General features: G+C 41.7%; 1 protein-coding gene across 2 annotated transcripts; it reads right to left on the reverse strand.

Moving 5' to 3' along the window:
* Nucleotides 1-4,176: 4,176 nt before the first annotated feature.
* On the reverse strand, nt 4,177-16,788 carry UPP1 (uridine phosphorylase 1). Of its 2 annotated transcripts, none has more exons than XM_064443336.1 (8): nt 16,628-16,788; nt 14,331-14,395; nt 11,305-11,422; nt 9,756-9,914; nt 8,607-8,721; nt 7,937-8,146; nt 6,305-6,451; nt 4,177-4,845 (listed from the first exon to the last, which is right to left on the reverse strand). In XM_064443336.1, the coding sequence occupies exons 2-8, from the start codon at nt 14,381-14,383 to the stop codon at nt 4,706-4,708; spliced, it is 942 nt and encodes a 313-aa protein (XP_064299406.1). In that variant the 5' UTR covers nt 14,384-14,395; nt 16,628-16,788; the 3' UTR covers nt 4,177-4,705. The 2 variants fall into 2 exon arrangements, with proteins under 2 accessions (XP_064299406.1, XP_064299407.1); XM_064443337.1 differs by lacking the exon at nt 16,628-16,788 and adding an exon at nt 16,356-16,547.
* Between the last annotated feature and the right edge of the window lie 6,041 nt (nt 16,789-22,829).

Consider the following 22,829-nt stretch of genomic DNA (forward strand, 5'->3'; position numbering starts at 1 on the left):
TCTCGGTTTTAACTTGAAAGTTTACTCTTACAATGTGGAAGATATCCAAAACCACTGGAGCAGAAAAGGCAGAGAACTTTCTGCCAGCATCTATCTCTGGTTTTAAAACTTGAGTGCTTTATAATATAATATTATCAACACGCCATGTCTAGCCTACTGTTTTAGTATAAGCTAATTAGAGTACGTTGGCAAGCACTTTCAAAGAAACATAGTTTTATATGTTAAATAGGTTAAAGCCCAGGAGCCAAAAATACTGTTTGGTAGACAGGAATGAAATCAAATCATGTGAGAATATGGCTGGGAATCTGGTAAACCAGCATATTTTCCTATCACCACCCACAATTTCTTTCACCAGGTTTATTGCGTGATCACAAGGCTTTCCTTTTAACATTATTAGGAGTACTACTTGTAAACATTTACATGGCACAGACCTGCTTTGCAGACAAAGCGCCTGCAGGATGACATCAATTAGTAGCATCTTTCATGGGAGACGCTTCCTGTTTGCAAAGTCAGGATATGATGAAAAATGATAGTTGTGGCCGAGGCAAAATAATACGGCTGATTAAAATGGAGCTACACATTAAACAAATAAAACAGACCCAATCTCACAAGGAGGCTGGTGGTTTGTTCGAGCTTCTGGGCAGCTGTAGGAATTTTATTCTTGTAATATGACAGACTGATAGTAAACTGAAAGTTTTCTCACAGTTGCAAGCTCAGCACCAACAAGAAGTATCTGGAATCAGGTTTCTGTATCATGTAAAACCAGCTCTGGTTGTCTTTTCCTGCTGCTGCATTTTCTTTGTAGACTGAGCAAAAGCATTGCCCCTGTCAGCATTACTCTTTCTGCTATTATTGTACCTTAGAGTTTCAGATTTAATGTTATTCTATTCAGTTACCTCCTTTCTCTTCAGACAGAAGACTTTTTAAACTGTAATTGAATTCTTACTCTGGAGTAGAATATTAAATAGTAATTCTTCTAGAAAGAAGCAGCATGTATTTAAGTTACTCCAGCTTAAAGACTGAGAAACTTTCAGGTAAAGCAAACCTCAATATCTTGTAGCAAACTGTAATAGTGTAATTAAAGCACACGACTGTGCTATTTTGTGTTCAGTTGTTCTACACAGATCCGATCCCAAAGCTCAGTTTGCTGCTTGGACTACTGAGCACTGCATTCAGAACATAACTGAGTGCTGATGGGCAAATCTAAAAACATTCATGCTTCAGTTTCTGTCACTTATCTTGTCAATGGAAATGAAATACATTTCTGATTCAACTGTCTAAACATTTTATTTAGGAATATATTGAGATCCAGACTGCAGAAGAAAATCCAGTTCTGTTGCATAATGCACTGAAAATCCTTTCTTCGGAAGAATTTTTTTAAATATACTACATATTATGTCTGTGTATTTTCAAGAAATACTGACATTACTGAATTATTGTATTTGTTTTTTAAAGGACAGATAAAACACTTGGACTCTAAGCACTTCTGTCAATAGGTCATTCCAAAGTATCCATTTTCAGGTTTTCTCATACCCTCCATTTAAGAAAATCCTTCTCTGAAGTATATCAAGATGCCAAAAATAAAAATCCACTCCTTTGAGTCACTAATCAAGTTACTGCACATTCTCAGTCTCTTGCAAATGTGAAACAAATGCCTTCTAGCCTATCTTCATTATGGTCTCAACCAGTCCTTTAACAAAAAGGTAGGAACAGGCCAGAACAACACCATGAATCACAGAAAAAACCGTTGGTAGAAACCACTGCTTTTCTCCCTTAACACTTCCACCCTATCTGTATTTTCTACCTTCCTCCTTGCTTTTATCCTTAAACGGATTCTGCAGTGTATTGCCAGGTACAGCGTGGCGTAGAAAGCAGAAGGCGGCCTTTGATTTGAAACTGAGGTTTCCAGGGTTTGCAGGATTTGTAGATATACCTATGAAATATCAAACACGTACATAATATAATATATGCTTTTAAAAATATCACCACTTCATATCCTGATTCACGGTCTACAGAAAGAATGCAAATGACTAATATTAAAGAATTGATTTGCATATAAAAACCTGTTAAATATTTTATAATTCTTTGTGGGTGTCTTTGTAAAACCTACAGGAAGGCAACTTCACTGCCGGATGCACACAGCTTACTCAATTCTTTATCTCTCTGTCCAGTTGCAGTCACAAGGGAAAATACAATCATTCTTATCAGGGTAACATTCTGGCAAGCTTCCTCTGAAGCTAAGGCAAGTATTTTGTTCCACGTAAGATGTGTCTATAGAGCACCCTCTTGCATTAGGAATACAGCATTACAGGATGGTGACCAGTAGAAACAGCAGGATACTTGGTCTCCTTTGAATTCTAATTTTAAGTTGTCGTACATCCCTTTGCTCCGTCTGTTACGAAGCACAGGAAAAAAAAATATTTTAGCAGAGGCAGAAGTACATTGTCCTAAGGAACAGTGGGAAGCAGAAAGGACATACTGGTGAAAAGTGAATGACTAAAGTCTTCCAGGGGTTTCTGCTAGGGTCTTGTGTATTGATTTAATAGAACACCTGCATCACTCCACAAATGCTTCAACCTTAGCTCCAGCTCAGTCAGGCCACACTGCTAGTTATATTTCAGCATGTAGCACATAAGAGTTTTCACATCAGTTATCAAAATAGAAGCGCCTACTTTATATGAGTACAAATACAAAAGCTTTGTAGTTTTAATTGACAGCTCACAGTGTTAAATGATTTAAGAACTTTTTTTCTTTTTAACCAGTTTCCAGATTCTTGCTGTCCTTCCTTTAAAAAGGCAAATGACACCATTTCAGATTCATACCTCCAGGAAAACTGCAGTAATACACTTCCCCAGAGCTTCACCAAGCCACAGGAGGTGTTTGTTTTCTTAATGAAATATTATTTTTACAACAGCAAACTGCCTCCTCCAAATCCATACCAGTCAGTTTGGTGTAAGCGTCTCTCCAGACTAGAGCACAGCATGTTGCTTCTCAAGGGATCGATCCTCTTTTTACCTCCTTGCTACTGTTCTGGGAACAGGAGGTTGCAGAACAAGGATGTGCTTTGCTGCACATTTCCCAAAAGGCCTCACAGGGCTTTGTGCAATGCCCAGGCAAGCACTAGGCATAGTCACACACAGATGTTTGGCTTGTTGTTTTTTTTAAATAAGGGAGGATCAGTTCAAAAAAATGTGGAGCCATTCCCAACTGACTCCTTCCCTTAAGCTTAGGGAAAAAAAGGCTTTCTCTAAAAAACTTATAATCACTGTCTATCCTGAGCATAAATGAGAAAATGTGTTTTTAAAAATCAAAGGAAGACTAAATTAGTAAATTTTTTAAAAAGCTAATATTTTTACCTTTTTATCTGTTCTCCAGTTGAAAATTCATCAAATTTAAGGAGACTAATCCTCATTGATAGTTTCCTCTTCACAAGAGTCATCCCTTCCTTTTTTATTATTTTCATCACATTGCTTCCAGTTTCTGCCACTTCTTAGTGAATTGGCCTACTACTGCATCGCTGCCTCTTAGATTGAACTCATGCTTGTTATCAGTGTTGCAAATTACAGTCCTTGAAAGAAAATCTCATATAACTGGATCAGTGACAGCTGTTCTGATAGTTCATTCAGAGCCTTTTGACCTGTGACTCCTATTAGAACTGGACCCCCCACTGCCAGGGGTGGGGAGATAGACATGTATGATTTAAAAAAAAACAAACCACGAAACCACAACAACAAACACTAGGCCAATGGCAGAGGAAAAAATGGCAGAAATGGCTTTGATGGCATGTACAGTCAATAGGTATTCTCCAGTTTTCCAGAACTAGGAACCATTACAACAGTGAGTGTTACATCCTGAAGACATGGAGATGAAAAAAAATTTGAAAAGGAACAAAGTAAAAGGAAAAAAAAAATGAACTACCATAACGCAGTCTTGTGAACAGGCATCTCCTGAATGCCTGTGGTTCCTCTTCAGTACGCAGAAGCCTTGATTCAGCAAAAGATTTCAGGTTCTTCAATGCAAAATTACTTAATGCATAAATGTTTCCTGGCCATTGATTCAATCATATAGTTAAAATGGGATATGAATGACCTTGTTGGATCAATATCTAGAAAGTACAGACGTTCAACAGCTCAGTGTCAAGTCCTTAATGCTTAGAAAATTCAGTCCCACACTTGGCAATTTCATTAAATTTTAATATATGAAAATATTATTTTTCAAAGTTTGCAAAAAATAAACTGCATTCACTTTAAATTTTCTTTACAAGTAAAGCAACAAAGACCATTATAATTTATATAATTTTTTTATAACAACAAGAAAGGTATTAGCATTCTTAAATTAATTTTAATTTGGTGGTTTGCAGGTACTTGGCAATGAAGTTTGATTTTCTTCCTAGTTTTTGTTTTACAGCAGGGATAGATAAAGCTTTTTCATATATTATAGCAGGTTTGTCCTTCACAACAGATCCCTTTTTCCAGTCCACAGGAAAGCGAGTCTCATATCCAGCAATGCATAACTAAGCAAAACTTAACTGGAAGCCAATCAGCACAAACAATTCCCAAAGCACAGGGACATAATGGTTAACTTCCACAGACACACGGAATGCTGTGAAGTATTCTGAGGCAAAAGACCTTTAATGTACAGAAGTCATGACCATGACTTCAGCTGTGCAAAAGCCTCCTGCTTCTACAAAACAAAGATGGGAATTTCATACTTTCCCAAGCCTTTTCTTAATGAAATATCCCACTAACTTTTGCGGTCTCTGCTGATACTCCACAAGCACATCATGTGGGCTGCTAATCTGATCCCCTTCAAGCCGATTCAGAAGAGTGACACACACTACAGCAGCTAGAAATTAAAAGACAGCATTAGTTAGGAATGACATTCTGGCACTTCTACAGTCCAAAAGCATAAATATTTGAACAAACAGCTAGATGATTAGAAATATGAGAGAGAAAAAAAAAACCCCAAAAACAAAAACAATGCACAGTACCATAAGGTGCTAGGGGACTAGCAGGCTGTGGATGATAAAAAAAAAAAAAAAAAGAAAAGAGTTACAAAGTTTAAGATACTGATCACTACATTAATAAAGCAAGAGCTCGCAGGCAGCTGCAGATACTTATGAGTCTGATGTTTTCCTGGATAGGAATTACCTTTCATAAGTACCCATGACTTGACTGATAGGAAGTGATCAGAGACACTGTTCTAGCAGATGTCGTTAGCAGCCCGCCTGTATCTACCTTACCCCCGGCTCAAATCCCTGTGCTGTAGATGCCATCCCTTGGGAACCAGCAGAGGAGCCGTTTCAACGTTTACGATGGGGAGCGCTGCAAGTACATGAGGATCTCATGGACCATCTCAGGCTCATCTGCTGCCTTTTGGTTATCAGAGCCCCACAGGTAAAATCCCTCCTTTCACTCAAGCTGAGCTCTGGGGGGTTTCTGCTAGTGATGATTTGCAGAGCACAAGCGGTAAATACACGTTACAGACCTACAAAGTAGAGACAGCAAAAAGGACCAGGCTCCCTAATGGCTCAGTGATAGCATGGGTTGGGTTTTTAAATCACTCTCGAGTCAGTAAGAACTGAGGACGTTTGATATAACCAATGGCCTTTTTGCTTATTTTTCTTCATTTTGTTCTTGAGTCTAAGGAAGTGTGAGAAACACCAGTGTTTTAAATTGGCAAGTTCCTTGCCAAGGGAAGTGAGAGACTATAGCTAATGTGGTAAATAGAACGGCCCTGTATTACATTATTTGTAGTAGCTTTTTTTTTTTACTCTCTGATCTTCACTGAAAAAAAGTAAGCTGTGTAAAAAAAATTTAAAACTCCTTTTATGATTAAGAATGGTCTATTCATGATGCTACTAAAAATCTTCAAGCCATAAGTCTACAAGAAACACACTTTCAATTTGATACGGAAGTATAGAAAGTGATTATAGTTTTACGTATATGAGAATCACCTGATTGCTTAAATTAACCAGTTGCTTCTTGTAAATTTCAAAGACTAACTGAAGAAAACAAATTAATGCTATGGGGTAATTAGGTGCTTTAATGACTTATGTGCTTGCCATGGGCTGGAATAGCACATGACAGAACTAAACTCTAGAAGAACTATGTGGGCAAGTTTGCATAAGTTATGAATACATATGACACAAATCAAACAATCATAGCAACAAAACTATAACCAGAACTGGGTTTTTTTATATGCAGAAGGTATGTTAACACCTCATTCGCCGTTTTCACTACAAACCCCCTGCAATGCAGAAAACTTCCTATAGCTTGAATAAAGTGACTTTAAGCTAGCTTACCTTTGACACCGCTGAAATTACACATTGCTGCGAATACAGAAGACTCCATCTCTATGTTTCTGACGCCGGAGTCGTAAGCTTCCTTCAAATATTGCAGTTTCTCTTCTTCAGTATACAAGCAGATTGCACCATCCAACCTGCCCTGTCCTACAAAGTCATTTTGTAGAAATTTTCAGTGATGACGTCACAGAACAAACTCATTTTCTAAAACACCCAATTATTGCAGTTTCCCCAACACAGTGTCCAGCTTTTACTACTACTCTTTATTTTCACGCGCAAGACAAATAGGACAAAGTGATTATTAGCTATTGCTAGAGCTTCTACATATTACTTGTATCTTTTATAATGTGAGTCACAGTAACATAATTGGTCTTCTCCGGCTTAAATTCTCAAATTCATAAACAGGAAAATGTAAGTAGCAGTTTCCCGCATGTGCGGCATACATGAAAATTCAGCAACAAACTTCAAGGTGTATGGAAGCGCTGCATTTTTCCTATGTTTAATCATTGCCTAGAAAAACTGCCAGACTCTAAAATGCTTTCCTGATGCTACCTTTAAAGGATTAACATTTTATTACTTACTAACTCTTTAGGGTAAGAGATGAAGAGCCTCTTAAGCTAATAATATTATAATTTTTTGAGGAAATTAGTTTATTCAAATTACTCAAGAATAACGCCTACAGATAAAACAGCAGCAGGTTACATACAGTAAAGTTAAATTACACAGTGTTTTACTCAGTATCTTTTTGTTTTCAGGAGTTGTACTAAATTAATGCCTTTGAGCCTGTTCTCAGGTTTTGCTGTGTGAGTTCAAAAACATTCCTGACACGTTTTTTTAGTGTAGCTTGCAACTGTGATTGGTGTCTGAGCAGATACACACACTGACAGTGTCCACTCCTGACCAAGCCTGAGCACTACTAAGACCATATGTTCCCCCCTGCATTGCCCCCTTTGCCACCTATTCAGTAACAGCTAGAGAAAGTAGTATCAGGTGACATCTACTCTCTGTTCTCATAAGATCTGAAAGATGTTTGTGAATAGACTTGGGAGATCATAAAAGCACCTGAATGTCTGTATGCTTATCCAAAGTAAGCATTGGAGGTTTGCCCCTCCTATGTAGCATCATTGACGCAACTCAGCAGAATCTGTCTTCAGTTGTCTGGTCACTGCTTTGCTCAAAATGCACCCAGGAAACAAGTTCCAATGCTTCTTTTAGAAAAGATTTACTTTAGATACTTAACCAGTGCAAGAAATACCCAACCCCAAAACAGCCACAAATAATTCTTACTCCTCTAATCCTCTAGGATGCCTCAGTAAATCACAGAAACTTTGTGACAAACATACCTAGCTGATGAGTACATGAAAAGTGTACAGTAGACTGTATGTATTCCAGAGGATCTATTCAGAGCTGGGAGGAAATAAGTCTCCACAAAACTACAAGTTCAATACAGCAAACTGCTAAGCACAATGCTTGATTTTACATATACAAGAAACAGGTTAGTTACAACTGACAAGACAACTCAAAGCAGGGAATGCCTTCTGTCCAGTGAACTGGAACCTTAATGTTAAAATATTATTCAGTATTTATCTATTGCTGCTTACCAATATACTGTTAGACTGTTGCCAGCCTTACCTTCGTAGAAATCCAAAGTGCACATAGTGTTTCCAATGACTGTATTGAATTCATTGATTTCTTTACTGCACTCCATCAGTTCCTTAGCTAGCTGTTCATCTAGGTCTGTACTGCGAGTTACAGTCTTTCCCAGAATAACCTGTTCAAACTGAGGTTTAAAGGTGGCATCTACTGACTGCTTAGTTATAACCACTGAGCCTGGCTCCAGACCTGCAGTAAAAAGGAATAGATACAGCTTCACAATGTAGTTAATGCTTTGTTTCTGCACACATAAAACATACGTCTTGACCCACCCTCTTCTTTTAAAGGTGGCAGTTTTGCCCCTGAATTAACCAAGAGAATTTTTTTTGTGCACGGCTGGCTGCTTCAGTTTATTATTACAAATAATTTCTGAAAGAACTAAATGTTTCATTTTTTGCTATATAGTCTTTATCTCATACTTTTCATACAGGACAGGAATGTCCTTCTCCTCACGTTGTCGTATCTCTTAAGTGCATTTTCTCTATCCAGAGACAGATATTGCCTCTTCTTTCAAAATTACAGAAGCAAAATGATTCATCTCCTGCAGAAAACTGTTCTGACCATCAACCACTTACTTGCAGAGGGATGCTTTACTCTCCTACAAAGATGCTTTGCTTTTAAGAAAAAAAGAAATCAAGAGGGGAAATACCTATTCCACCAGAGGTGCCAATGCGGATAATGGTTACGTTGGAACACTTGGCATGATACAACAGCTTGATCAGCTCATGCAACATGATTGAAATAGAAGGAATGCCCATACCGTGCTGAAATGAAAGCAGAAATTAGTATTTGACATTCACATAGACAATGCAAAATATATATGGAAGAAGGGGCTGAAAAATATCTCCTTCCTGGTATTTGTTTCCAAATGTCACCTCACTCCCACAAAAACCCCTGACCTATGGGCCTACTGAAAAGCTCCTACAGGTAAACAGAAAGCCTCCCACTGGCTTTGGTAGACTACAGATGAAATACAATATTTCTAAAAATCATGAATTATAAAATGTTTACATTCTCAAAAGTATAAGCAGTGTCTTTTCTTAATAGCTAACAAATGCACTTCATCACAGAACTTTTATTGAACACTACAAAATCCCCACTCTGATTTTTACCAACCTAAAGTGCCAGTGAATAGTTAAGCTAATTTTTTTCAAAATACAGACATTGTGGTTCAGTCACAAAGTTCAGCAAATGTAGATCCACCTTAACTTGCATGATAATGCGACAATTACAACTCAATAGAAAGGGTGCAGAATGATCTACAGTCATGCAATTGCAACTGAAGTATGTAATCATATATACAAATTAAAAGGTATAAAGTTTTAAAATGCATACATGAGTTGGCAGCACAAGTACCGTGGAATGCTGCTCTTAAGCTATGGTAGCATATCTGACAATGCCGCTGCAGATACTTATTAGCTCTGGATACAAAACAGTCATTTTTTCCAGTACCCCATGTGCATCGAGTGACATTTTTTTCCCTTTATTCAGGATACAGAACAGGGATGAGGCAACAGTAAGTCTGCTCAAAAAATTTATAAGGCCATTCCTGCAACATCTCAGTGGTACACTGAGGAAAAAGGAGGCAAGAAAGGAATGAAGGTCTCAGAGGTTTGCCCTCTTACAAAAAAGAAGAGGGCTAAAGAGGAATTCTGGACTGCATTATTTTGAGCATGGCTGATAAAAACTTAAAAAGCTGACTCTGTCTATTAAGCATTTAAAACAAATGTGCATGCGTATTTTCTCCTTTGAACAGCACCATTGACCTGTGTCCCACATCCCGTTAAGTGATACTTACACTGACTGACAAAACAGGTCCCACTTTGTACATTGCATAACGGTCAGTTCCCACACAGATGTTAGGATAGTCACAACCAGGGCTCGCAAGCCCCAGTTCTTCAGCTATGTAAGTGGTAAAAGCTTTCATCCGTGAAGGACTTCCTCCAACACATACGAACTGGGGTGGACAATATTCAACAAAACAAAATCAGTTGCATGATTCAGTATATCAAAGAACATGCAAAGACCAACATGAGGATGCAAATGCTTTCAGTTAACACTTAACTATTCACAGAATCACAGAATGGCAGGGGTTGGAAGGGACCTCTGGAGATCACCTTCTCCAACCCCCCTGCTCTTGAGCAGGCACACCGAGAGCAGGGGACACAGGAACGTATCCAGGTGGGTTTTGAATGTCTCCAGGGAAGGAGACTCCACAGGCTCCCTGGGCAGCCTGTGCCACTGCTCTGTCACCCTCACAGGAAAGAAGTTTTTTCTCATATTGAGGTGGAACTTCCTGTGTTCCAACTTGTGCCCATTGCCCATTGTCCTGTTGCTGGGCACCACTGAAAAGAGCCTAGTCCCATCATCCTGACACCCACCCTTCAGAAATTTATAAGCATTGATGAGATCCCCCCTCAGTCTTCTCTTCTCCAGGCTGAACAAACCCAGGTCTCTCAGCCTTTCCTCAAAAGGGAGATGCTCCAGCCCCCTGATCATCTTGGTAGCTCTACGCTGGACTTGCTCAAGCAGTTCCTCATCCTTCTTAAACTGCGGGGCCCAGAACTGGGCCCAGTGCTCCAAATGTGGTCTCACTAGGGCAGAAGAGAAGGGGACGATAACCTCCCTCAACCTGCTGGCCACACTCCTTTTAATGCAGCCCAGGATACCGTTGGCCTTCTTGGCCACAGGGGCACAGCGCTGGTTCAGGGTCAGCTTGCTGTCCACCAGCACTCCCAGGTCCTTCTCAACAGAGCCACTTTCCAGCAGTTCAGCCCCCAACCTGTACCGGTGCATGGGGTTGTTCCTCCCCAGGTGGAGGACCTTGCACTTGCTCTTGTTGAATTTCATGAGGTTCCCCTTGGCCCAGCTCTTCAGCCTGTCCAGGTCTCACTGGATGGCAGCACAGCCTTCCAGCATATCAGCCACTCCTCTCAGCTTGGTAAGGGAACTTGGCATTCCCAGATGTGGTTCTTTTCATAATCATTCAAATAGGCCATAAAGAAAAATTATGGGGAAACCACCCTCCTTCTATATAGCACTCAAATACCTTCATCCTGTTTAAACTAATATAACACAGATATTGGCTCGAAGGCCTCCCAAAACAGAGTTCCACCTGAACAGAGACTGCAGTATTTGCCTTCTTACTGAAAGAAAAGAGGCAGTCAGAAACAATTATCCCCAGTTTTTCTTGATATTGAGAGAGATGAGAACCCACAAAATCTTATTCCCTTTCCATACATTCATCAATTGGTGGTATGCTGACATGTTTTCCTACTCTGAAGACAGCTACACTTCCACCTTCTGCAGAAAATCTTAGGCTCACTGAATGAAATCAAGTGTCCTACCTTTACATCTCCAAACAGTGCTGGAAAATCATGGGTACCAGTCCCAAGAGCAAAATGGTACAGGATGTCTTCTTTCATCTTTTCCAGGTGAGGGTTGCAGAGATGGATAAAATTCTCTCTGCCAGGACAGCAGCATTATGAAACATACAGAGTATATACAAATCCCTACATTGAACAGATGCTAATCTTGCAAAGGCAAGCAGTGCAAGTTGGGAAATGCCGCACCCAAGTATGCCTGCACTATCTTATTTTGGTTCCTCACACATTACATTAAGGAAATCCTAAACTTCATGACCACCTTATGTCTTGTAATAAACCATATAACATATTTAACATTCCAGTCATTGCACAGGATGAACAAAAGCCCAGATGGTAGGATGCATTTGCAACAGTGCAAACTCTACCTTGAACAATATTAAAGCTGTGAACCAGGGTGGATCTTTACGGTGAGCACAACAATGGGAGGAGGTCCAGGGAATATTGAGTAGACCATCTTACTACATAGCCAATCTATAGCAAAGCTGAAAAGCAAAATTGATCTCTGCGTTTTGGCTGACCCTCCTAACCACCTGAGAGGGGCTGAAAATTTGAGCTTTATAGGTAGGCCCAAAGGGTGTTTCTGGCAATCTGGCTTACTGCAACTCTGTCATCCAGCCAGGAAAAAAACTCTATGGTATGAGACTGGTAACAAAAGCACAGAGGATCTGAAGTAGGAGAGGAAAGAGGCAAATGGAAAATCTGAAACAAAGTGAAAACCACGGAAGAGAAAAAAATATGCAAGAAAAAGGGGGAGAGAGGTAGAGGTAAAAAAAGTTCACTTCCTCTTAAATTGCTTCCTGTAAGGAAATGATACAACTTTTTTAAAAAAAAAAAATCTTTCTGAAGAACCAGGAAATGACAAGGCAAAGAAGGCAAACTGAACTACTTAGCATGTGGGATCACCTTCATGGAAAATTTGGTAGTGGACTAACTAAGCAGGCTGATTGACTCATAAATTGCTTGCCTTCTGTGCTTTATGTTTTAAGTTCAACTGAAACAGGTAGGAAAGACTAGCCAATAATCACAAGCTTAAGCAAAATACTGGCCAGTACTTCAAAGTAGTTTCTGAGGGATGAAATTGAGCAATAAATATCTTCCAGACACAAGAAGATGACTTAATAGCTCAGTGAAGGCTCACTGCAATCACAGAATTGCTCAGCAAATTCAAACTGCTTTGTCAGAGGAGACAAAAGAGCTTGCCTAGAGTTTATACAGTTTATGTAAAACTGTTAAGACTTTTTTAGGAACAACTCTGAAGCCTAAACATAGGCATTTAGCACTATTTCAGATGGTTTAGGTTATCTTGCCTGTCTTCTAATGCCTCTCCAGAAAGGCAGTGCTTTTCTGTAGGTCCTGTATCTTATCTGTCAATCCTGTGCAAGATGTATTGGATACCTTAAGAAGCCTAAAGTAGCCTAGATGACCGCATACTGAGGTCACTGACTATTCCTTAGAAAGCAAGGAAAATAGTTACAACCCCAATATTCTGAGTATAACAGTTGTTCCTGTTCTTGAAATCCTCTCTCTAATGTCATAAACTATCCAGGAGCAGCTGCACAAAAAGAGAGGTATCACCCCAATCCACCCTATTTATCCCTGCCCACCATAGACTACAACCTTCAGCAATTGAAAAGCAGCCCAACAAAGCAGGTGGTTCGTTCGCCCCTTCAGTAGTAATTCCCTTCCATCTCCCACATGCCCCATTTGCCTCTCTTCAAACAAATCCTGCCTGAGGGAGAACCAAAGGTTTGGTTGCCTTTGTTCTTCCCTCCGAGAGACCTGTTTGACTCCAGGAGAAAGAAAGAGCAGGTTTATGGCTCTTCAGAAACTCACAGACACCCCAGGAGTCTGCCAGCTCATGTGAGCAGAATTCCCACGCTGCGTCCTCTGAATTACTCCTGTTCGTTTTTGTGGGACCCATAGTTAATGGGTCACTCACTAATGCAGACCAAGTAGCTGGCTGTGCTGATGTTTACTGGAATAGCTTTTACATACAGATAGGATAAGATTTGAAATCACTTTACAATTTGGTCTCAGGCAAGTAATAAATATTTCCTTCTTTATGAGAAGACTGACAATAAAAGCTTCTCTCCAGGAAATAAACTGGGAGAAGGCTAGGCCTCCATTAAAAGTACAGGGAAATTCACGTGGTATGGGCCAACACCACTTCCTCACGTCTGGCCCAAATACATCCTCCTTCCTCAGCAGTGACTGTCTTTCACCTTTTTCATCTCATACCCTACCAGCAACACTCCCCAACCCACCGCCTCACTGCAGCAATGGGGTTGTTACTAACTTGCACTGGCTATCTGCCCACGCAGATCTAATTGCAGAATTGGATGCTGGGATAAAATGGGCAATAAAAGTAAGCATATTACTACCTGTATGTAGGACCAATGCCCTGGATTTACAGTAGAGGCAAAGTTTATCTGATAAAAACGTTTGGGCTGTAACTCTACGGAGCAGACAATTTAACTCCCCTCACACTGTTGTAAAGCACCTCCAACTACTAGGGGTTTAAGGAAAACATGAGTATCTGAGGACTAAGCATGCATGTATAGTTTTACTAAAATAAGCTTGAATTAAGGATCAGAGAAACAGATTGAACTATTTGTTCAAACTCTTGAAGCAGGTAGGTCTGGCCATATGCAGCAACCAAAGTCAATATTTCAACAGCTCACTGGGATGGATGGATGGATGGATGGATGGATGGATGGATGGATAGATAGATAGATAGATAGATAGAAACATCACCTATGCTTGGAAAAATTCACTGTCGTGATAAATGAAAATGGCTAGCCTGCAAAGCCCTCTGTGTAGATCTGCTTAAAGCAGATAAAGATTCCATTTGTCAAAATACCTTCTACTAGATACTCAATGTTATAATGAATATTTGTATCAAACTTTATCTTTAAGTGAGAGTGTTATGAGTTTGGTGAGGAAGGTAAGTGTAAACTTGGACAAGATAATTAATTTCTGAATCTTACTTTGAAGGCTGTTCATCATCAGTTTTCTTCTCATTTGAGAAACCAGGAGCCATGTATGCTTATACCTAAAATTGTATTTAAAAAATCAGATATAAGTGCATCAGAGTAGTCCCATCTGTAAAGCTAGCATCATTAACAGTGATAAAAACCTTCTACACAGATGATACTGTCACAAATATTAAACCCCCCAAAATAATCCAGCCATGCTACAGCTTTTAACTGCAGAAAAACAAGCATCTCCAATTTTATATGGCCAAGCATCACCACTTTCAAACCACTGAAGCCCAAACTAACCCCTTGCTAACGTAACCCCCATCTCACCGCTAATTCTGTTCTGTGGTATAAACACCACCTGGCTCGCAGGCCAGAAGGAGGTACGTCTCACAGCAAACGAACTGATCCGCTTCCTTCTGTACCTCCCACAGCGGCAGCGACTGCTGAACTAGCATGAGCCCCCTTTCACCTCTGGCTCCAGAAGGTCTCCAAAGGTCATCTCTAACCATCATACGCCTGAAACCTTAGTCCAGGAAGCATCTTACTCATAATATCCTCGTCATTAAACATGTCTTACTGACCTTAAGATCATTTCTGCCTGCCCCAGCCCAAGAGCGAGGAAGACTAAACCAAACCATGACTCCAAAAAGTCACAGCGCTCTAGTTTATCATCCATCTTGAATATCTTTTTTCCTAATCCAATACCCTAACCTATACTAAAAAAAAAAAACTCCTTTCTGCATTCTCTTCTACATTCAGATAAGCAAATGTATCACTGAGGCTTTGGTACTGATATAGAATTGTAATTACAGGATGATTCATTTGTTATTATTTTCAGAAGTGACTAAGGCTACGTGACAAAGTTGGTACTTTCTGGAAATACCCTTACAGGAAGTATTGAATCACAAAGTTTTGCCCTACCCTCCCTTGCAAAGAGCCTGACAGCACACAGTTTATAATAGAGACAGGACTGTAATCCTTAAAAACCTCACGATTGCACTATAAGGAAATAGCAAGAAATTAGTCTTGTAATAGAATTATGTAACACATGAATTTTGAAAGAACTACATAAAGAAATTAAACCTGAAGTCTGCCTGTTAAAAGTCACTGAATTTATAAGGATGATTAGTTTTCTTCATTTAAAATATTGACCTTTATTAAACAGGCCTAAACTTCATGTGTACTAGATGTACTAAGTGTGTACTAGATTCCGTGCTCCAGGAGGTAAAGCGGTATAAAAGTCGCAATGAGAACCAATTATGCACCCTTATGGTGGTACAATTAGAGTCAGTCACTTACAGGGTATCGCTATTATACCACCTACATCACGGGAAAATGCCTATTTTATTCCAAGAAAACTACAGTGCCGCGAGTCCTCGTAACAAGGAGTCAGAAGATAAGAAGAAGAAACAGCAAAGCAATTTTTATGTACCTAGATGACAAATGGCTGCAAATAAAGTGAGGATATTCGTTCAGCTGCTGTCCACAGTATTAAGCGACCACTTAATTTTTAATAGTGTTCTCGGTTCTGTGATGCCCTAAGCAATGATGTATTTAAAAAAAAGGGCAACAAAGTTGTGACACTCCAAAGGTCTGGAATACCCTCTCCGGCAGCGCCCGACGGGAGATGCCTTGGCAGGAACAGAAGAAAGGAGCCAGCATAAAGCAGTTTTCCCATGGCAGACGCTTCCGGCAATCCGGTCGTAGCTGACAGGCAGCCGATTAATAGGAAGCCACCAAATTCTCACGCTGTCTACTCAAACGGAAACTTTTATAGCCACGTCCAAAGTTTCAGCAGCCTTCTTCAGCCGAAGTTAGAACTGACGCTCAAGAATAACGTTCCCACGGCAGGACTCGGCTCAAGAAAGGGCATGGCCCACTTCAATGCGTGTGCAAGTCCTCTGACCCATGCTTTAAAGCCATGCGGAATCTGTTATCGCTACTCTCTTATTTTAATATTTTTTTTTAATTTATTTTTTTTCACCCACACACTCCCCCCTCCCCCCCCCCTTTTTTTTTTAAAAGGAAAACCTCTGTTATTAGTATCTTTAAGGAGAAGCTCTAGCTTGGTGTCCATCCATCGTGAGAGGAACCGAAGTCACTGCGAACTCGATCTCCGCACTCCGGTCTCCTCCCGAGGCGGTGCGGGCTCTCGCACGGCGCACATCGCTGCCGGACGGTTCCCCGGGGCTCGGCAGCGGCGGCCGCGGAACACGCACCGCCCGCCGCCCCCACCCCCGGCGGCGCCCCCCTTCCCCCACCCCGCCCCGCCCCGGCAGGGGTCCCGGCGGCTCGGCCCTCACCTGGGGCGGCGGGAGCGGCCGCTGACAACCGAGGAGAGCCTCTCGCTGCACGGGCGGGCTGCGGGGCGCGGCGGCCGAGCCGCCCTCACGGCGGCGGCGGCGGGGGGGGCGGGAGGTGGCGGCGGGCGGGCGCCGCCCCGCCCCGGGGGGGGCCGTGGCACCGGGCGCGGTTAACTCCCTGCGCGCCGGCAGCCCGGCCGAGCGGGGGGACGGGCGGTGCCCGCCGCGGCCCGGCCCCACGCGCGGCGGGCGTTGGGCGGCGGCGGGGAGCGAGGGGGCGCGGGAGGGGGGCGGGAGCAAGGCCGGTGCCCTGCCGCTCCCCCGGGAACGGGCCTCCGGGCGGCGGGTCCTCAGGGCGATCTCGTAATAGGCATATAAATGCATAAGCGCAGGTTGGCACCCTCAGGATTGCAGAGTCAGCTTAGGCTGTACGGGTGTTGGTGTCTGTCTGTCTTTGTAAATGTATAATTCGTACAGGCTGTCTTTAAGTGCACTTCTTGTACTAGTAGCTTCGTACAGCGAAAAAAGGCCATGAGAAAAAAGCACAGGTGACTTCTGCTAAATAGAATCAAAACGAATCAAATAGAATAGACATTTCAGTTGGAAGGGACCTACAACAATCATCTAGTCCAACTGTCTGACCACAAGTTAAAGCATGTTATTAAGGGCATTGCCCAAACGTCTCTTAAACACCGACAGGCTTGGGCCATTGATCACCTCTCTAGGCAGCCTGTCCCAGTGTTTGACCACCCTCTCGCTAAAGAAATGCTTCCTGATGTCCAGTCTGAACCTCCCCTGGCACAGCTGTGAACCATTCCCACCCATCCTATCACTGAATACCAGGGAGAAGAGATCAGCACCTCCCTCTCCACTTCCCCTCCTCAGGAAGCTGTGGAGGGCAAAGAGGTCGCCCCTCGGCCTCCTTTTCTCCAGACTAGACAAGCCCAAAGCCCTCAGCTGCTCCTCACAGGATATTCCTTCCAGCCCTTTCACCACCTTTGTTGCCCTCCTCTGGATGCATTCAAGGACCTTCACATCCTTCTTAAATGGTGGGGCCCAGAGCTGCACACAGTACTCAAGGTGAGGCCGCACCAACACTGAGTACAGGGGGATGGGCACCTCTTTTGATCAGCCGGTTATACAGTGTCTGATGCGCCCCAGGATGTGGTTTGCCCTCCTGGCTGCCAGGGCACACTGCTCACTCATATGGAGCCTGATGTCAACCAGCACCCCCAGATCCCTTTCTGCAGGGCTGCTCTCCAGCCTCTCCTCTCCCAATTTATACTTGTGTGCGGCATCACTCCATCCTAGGTGCAGGATCTGGCATTTGGACTTGTGAAATTTAATCCCACTATTCATTGCCCAATGCTCCAATCTATCCAGATGCCTGTACAAGGCATCTTGTCCCTCAGGAGTCAACAGCACCTCCCAGTTTGGTATCATCATCAAACTTGCTAATGGTGCATTCAGTTCCTGCATGTCGATCGTTGATAAATGCATTGAACAGCACTGGCCCTAGAATTGAACACCAAAGAACACCACTGGTGACTGGTTGCCAGCCAGATGTAGCCCCATTCACTACAACCCTTGGACCTCTGCCCTTCATCCCATTCTTCACCCAGCACACCATGAACCTGCTAATCCCACAGTTGGACAACTTGTCCAGAAGGATGCTGTGAGGGACAGCATCAAAAGCCTTACTAAAATCCAGAAGAACTGCACCCACTGCCTTCCCTTCATCCAGTAGGCAGGTGAGCTTATCATGGAAGGATATCAAATTAGTTAAACGTTGAACCCATATTGACTGTGCCTGATGATTGCATTATTCTTTAAATGCCTTTCAGTAGCACCCAGTATAATCATCTCCATAGTTTTTCCAGGAACTGAGGTTAGACTAACAGGTCTGTAGTACCCTGGGTCTTCCCTCACACCCATATTGTAGGCCGGAATAACACTGGCTAGCTTCCAGTCAGCAGGGACTTCCCCAGACTCTGAAGACTTTTGGTAGATGATCAAAAGGTGTCCTGCCATAATATCCGCCAGCTCCTTCAGCACTCTGGCATGAATCCCATCAGGCCCCATGGACTTGTGTGTGAACATTCAGCTGATACAGCTGGTCCCCTGCAATTTCAATGTCCACAAATGGAAAGCCACTGTTCCCACACTTTGGGCTGTCTGGTTCCCTGAGTCAGAGGTCCACAAGTCTGTCAGTATTATTAAAGACTGAGGCAGAAAAAGCATTGAATGCCTCTGCTTTTTCTTCATCCCTGTTAGTCAGATGACCATCTTCAACAAGTATCGGTCCAATGCTTTCATTAGACCTCCTCTTGCTATTAACATACTTTAAAAAGCCCATCTTGTTATCTGACAGAAAACTGGCTAGTTTCAACTCTAAGCTTTGCCCTGTTGTGTCTCCTCCCTGCAGATATGCCCACAGCTCTGTAATCTTCCTGCAAAGCCTGACCTTGCTTCCAGAAATCATACAATTTATTTTTCCTCTTGAGCTCCATGAGGAGTAGCCTGTTCAGAGAAGCTGGTCTTCTGCCCCACTTGCTTGACTTACAACACAGTGGAATTGCCAGCTCCTGTGCTTGTAAAAGGTGGTTCTTAAAGACTGGCCAGCGCTTGTGGACTCCTAAGCCCTCAAAAAGAGTTTCCCAGGGTAGTCTGCTAAATAGCTCCCTGAATAGCTTGAAGTTCGCTCTCTTGAAGTCCAGGGTAGCAGCTCTGCTGTCCTTTTTTCTCATCACTCTGAAAATTTTAAACTCAACCATTTCATGACCACTGTGGCCAAGACAGCTACCTACCATCACATCTCCCATAAGTCCTTCTCTATTCACAGATAGCAAGTCTAGAAGGACATCTTTTCTAGTTGGCTCACTGAGTACTTCTTGTCAGAAGTTATCGTCCACAGACTTCAAGAATTTCCAAGACCTGCTCATCACAGCAGTGTGATACTCCCAGCTGATGTCTGGGAAGTTAAAATCTCCCATAAGGACAAGGGCTACCCATCCAGAAATTCCTCCTAATTGCCTACAAAGTAACTCATCAGTGCTTACATCCTGGCTGGGCGATTGGTAGTAAACACCCACTGCGACATCTCCTTTGTTTTCCATCCCTTAATCCTCACCAAGAGGCTCTCAACCACATCACCACTAACTGTAAGGGCTGTACAATCAAACCTTTCCCTTACATACAGCACAACTCCTCCACCTTGCCTGCCCTGCCTATCCCTCCTGAAGCAGCCTGTAGCCCTCCATCCCAGCACTCCAGTTGTGGGACTTATTCCACCAATACCACTAACAACCCACTAACCACTAACTATACCACTAACAATCACTAACACCAATGATATCATAGCTCTGGGAGCTGGCCAACGCTTCCAGTTCATCCTGCTTATTTCTCATACTGCATGCATTAGTGCACAAGCATTTCAGATATGGTCCTGGGCCCTCCGTGCTCCCAGGAGCAGAGTAAGTATTCCCACTAGCATTGCCACCTGCAGGCAATGCCTTGTCAACCCTTGGCTTACCTTTGGCAATCCTGTCGGTAACTCCTTCCCCCATCGATTTTAGTTTCAAGACCTCTCCATCAGTCCCACCAACTTAGGTCCAAAGATTCATTTTCCCCCATTGGGACAGGTGGAACCCATCAGTCCCCAGCACCACAACATTTTCCTCTACTTTACTTGAGAAGCACTAACTCAGCTGTACCTAACTCAGCAAAGCAGGCACCAGTGTTTATCATTGCTGCTATCAAATTCAGTGTGTCAACCAACTAACAGCTACAAAGCATATAAAATGCAGGTCTGCATTTTGGATGGAAAACAAGTGTTAATACAAAGACCACCACATGAGTCTGAAAAACTTCTGTGGAAACAGAACCTGAGTTACCTGACAAGTGGTTTACACGGCCATTGCACCAGCCAGTAATAATGATGTAATATTTAAAGAGATCTACTCAACATTGATCAAACCAACACAACTGAGGGGTAATCTTCATTGTAACAAAAACCTGATTTATGTCTGGCATCCCAGACATACACAAAAACCTGGAGAGCGTGACCATCTTAAGTCAGATGATCTTTTAGGGTTAAAAGCTTAAAGCACCAATCATCAGGTTTTAACATGCTGCATCACTAAAGCAGCTAGCCTGCAACTGTCAATTCAGAAAGTCCTCACAACTCCCCTCTGCCTAAATAAAAAGAAATTATTCTCCACAACTTGCTATAAATAGCTCCTAGCTACACTCAAACTTTTGCAAAGCAATGAAATATAAAATATACCCTCAGCTCCTAAAGCTAGGCAGGCGAGTGCAGCACAACTGTAGGCATGGCATCTCCAGCGTTGCTTTGATATGGCTGACAATGCTAGAGCCAGGCCAAGTAGCCTGAGAAAAATAAGTGAAACCAAGATGTGAATTCAGCTCACGCCCTTTTAGTTCTGCAAGGGTGGCACCTGTTCCTCATAAAGCACCAGTGAGTTCCTGAATAAGAGATGACAACATCTGCAAGATGGGTCCAGCACGTTTAGCTGCAGAAGTAACATTTGCAATGGAAATAGAGCTACAGTCCTACAAGTGTTGAAATTATAAGGAACTTCGAAAAAGAGACTGCAAAACGCACTTAGTTTGACACACACTTTCCTAGATCTATCTTATAGAGCAAGTCTCCAATTTTTATGTAAGAGATGTGGGCCGAACATTAAGGATATCTTGGAAGAACAGACTGGCAGAACTGGTTCATGATGGAAACATACAAAATTAAAACGATTAAAGGATTATCCTTTTCCATCAATTAGCAAGAAATCTAAAGCAAACACAAAGCAAAAAAAATCATAAAGCATCCTGTAAGCATAAATTTAACATCATTCATAGAGTAACTGAAGACATTAAACCCAGAATCCTGCAATACAATTTTCTAAATAATTTTTCCTACCAAAACCACACTGTAGTTTGCCATAGTAGGGAATTCTTGGGAGACAGAGCAATTAAAACCTTCTTGGTATATAACCTTCTGCATATCAGGAACGTAAACACATTGGGCACAAGACATTGCCAAGATATATTTATTACAAAATCATGTATTGGGCATTTGGAGTAAAATCTCTCAATATCCTGTCTCACAGCAAAGGTCTTTGTATGGGAATATAAGAGAGAGAAATCCCCTGCACACAGATGCATTTCGAGCCATGAACAGCATACAACAGAAATTGCTCAACAAACTAAATAAAATGTCACCTGTTCCACTTGTTTAAATCTCTAACATGTAAAACAGAAGCAGTCTCCTGACACATCTTCTGTTTTTTCTGTTCCTTGAATAGTTGTCACCACTTGAAAGCTATGGTAGCGGACAATCCAAAATAAGCACCTTAGAACAATATTTTAATTCTGTGGGATAAACTTTTCCTTTAAATAGGAGTATTACCTACCCTTTCATCTCAGGGTCCACTGAAAAATCTGCTTTGGCTTTCAGGAAGTTTGCCATTCAGCTATATATTAAGAGAATAATCAATGTAAATGACTTATTTTGTAAATAATCACGTTACTATAGTTACCTTGTCTGAAACGTTCAATAAATAATGCATCTCAATGAGTCTAATAATTGGTAGTAACCTCTGCTCTCAGTCATCTCTATAAAACTTTTTTTTAAGTTTAAATTTGTTTTAAGCCTCCTGTTTTTGTAATCTTTGGGTTTTCATTTTGTATTTTAGTAGGGAAAATACCTCTTAAGTAAAAACACAAAATATGTTAGTAAGTGTTATTTCAGAAGGGTGAAAAATACACAACTACACACTGGGATTATTACAACAATAAATTACAAAACCTGAAACTGGCCTCACTTTTCAGATTTTCATATTGCATGTATGGAAACTTACATCTATGAAAAGTAAGGCTGTCCTTTTATAATCAAAAATATATTCCTTCCTGCTCACCGTATATCATTTTTATAGTCAATTAGTCAAATAATTTAGTGCAGCTGTTCAGACACTTCCCTACTGCATTTTGATTATTCAGTCATTCTCGATGTTTCGTATCGTTAGAACTAGGAGGACAACACATGCTAAGACTGAACTTCTATATATGTATTTCTAGTTTTTTCCAGGCTATGGCATAATACGCAACTACCTTCTGAAAGATAATCTGCATAGAACTGCAAAAGCAGAATATTAGGGTATTCATTTACAGAAAAAATTGCGCTTCA

The sequence above is a fragment of the Phalacrocorax carbo genome, chromosome 2, assembly GCF_963921805.1.
Source record: "Phalacrocorax carbo chromosome 2, bPhaCar2.1, whole genome shotgun sequence".
Classification (NCBI taxonomy): domain Eukaryota; kingdom Metazoa; phylum Chordata; class Aves; order Suliformes; family Phalacrocoracidae; genus Phalacrocorax; species Phalacrocorax carbo.

Excerpts from the sequence above, each read along its gene's own strand:
- UPP1 (XM_064443336.1), bottom strand. The coding sequence starts at position 14,383 with ATGGCTCCTGGTTTCTCAAATGAGAAGAAAACTGATGATGAACAGCCT. Across the intron at positions 11,423-14,330 it reads GATGATGAACAGCCTTCAAA|AGAGAATTTTATCCATCTCT; the intron begins GTAAGATTCAGA and ends CTGTCCTGGCAG. Across the intron at positions 9,915-11,304 it reads CACTGTTTGGAGATGTAAAG|TTCGTATGTGTTGGAGGAAG; the intron begins GTAGGACACTTG and ends TGTCCACCCCAG.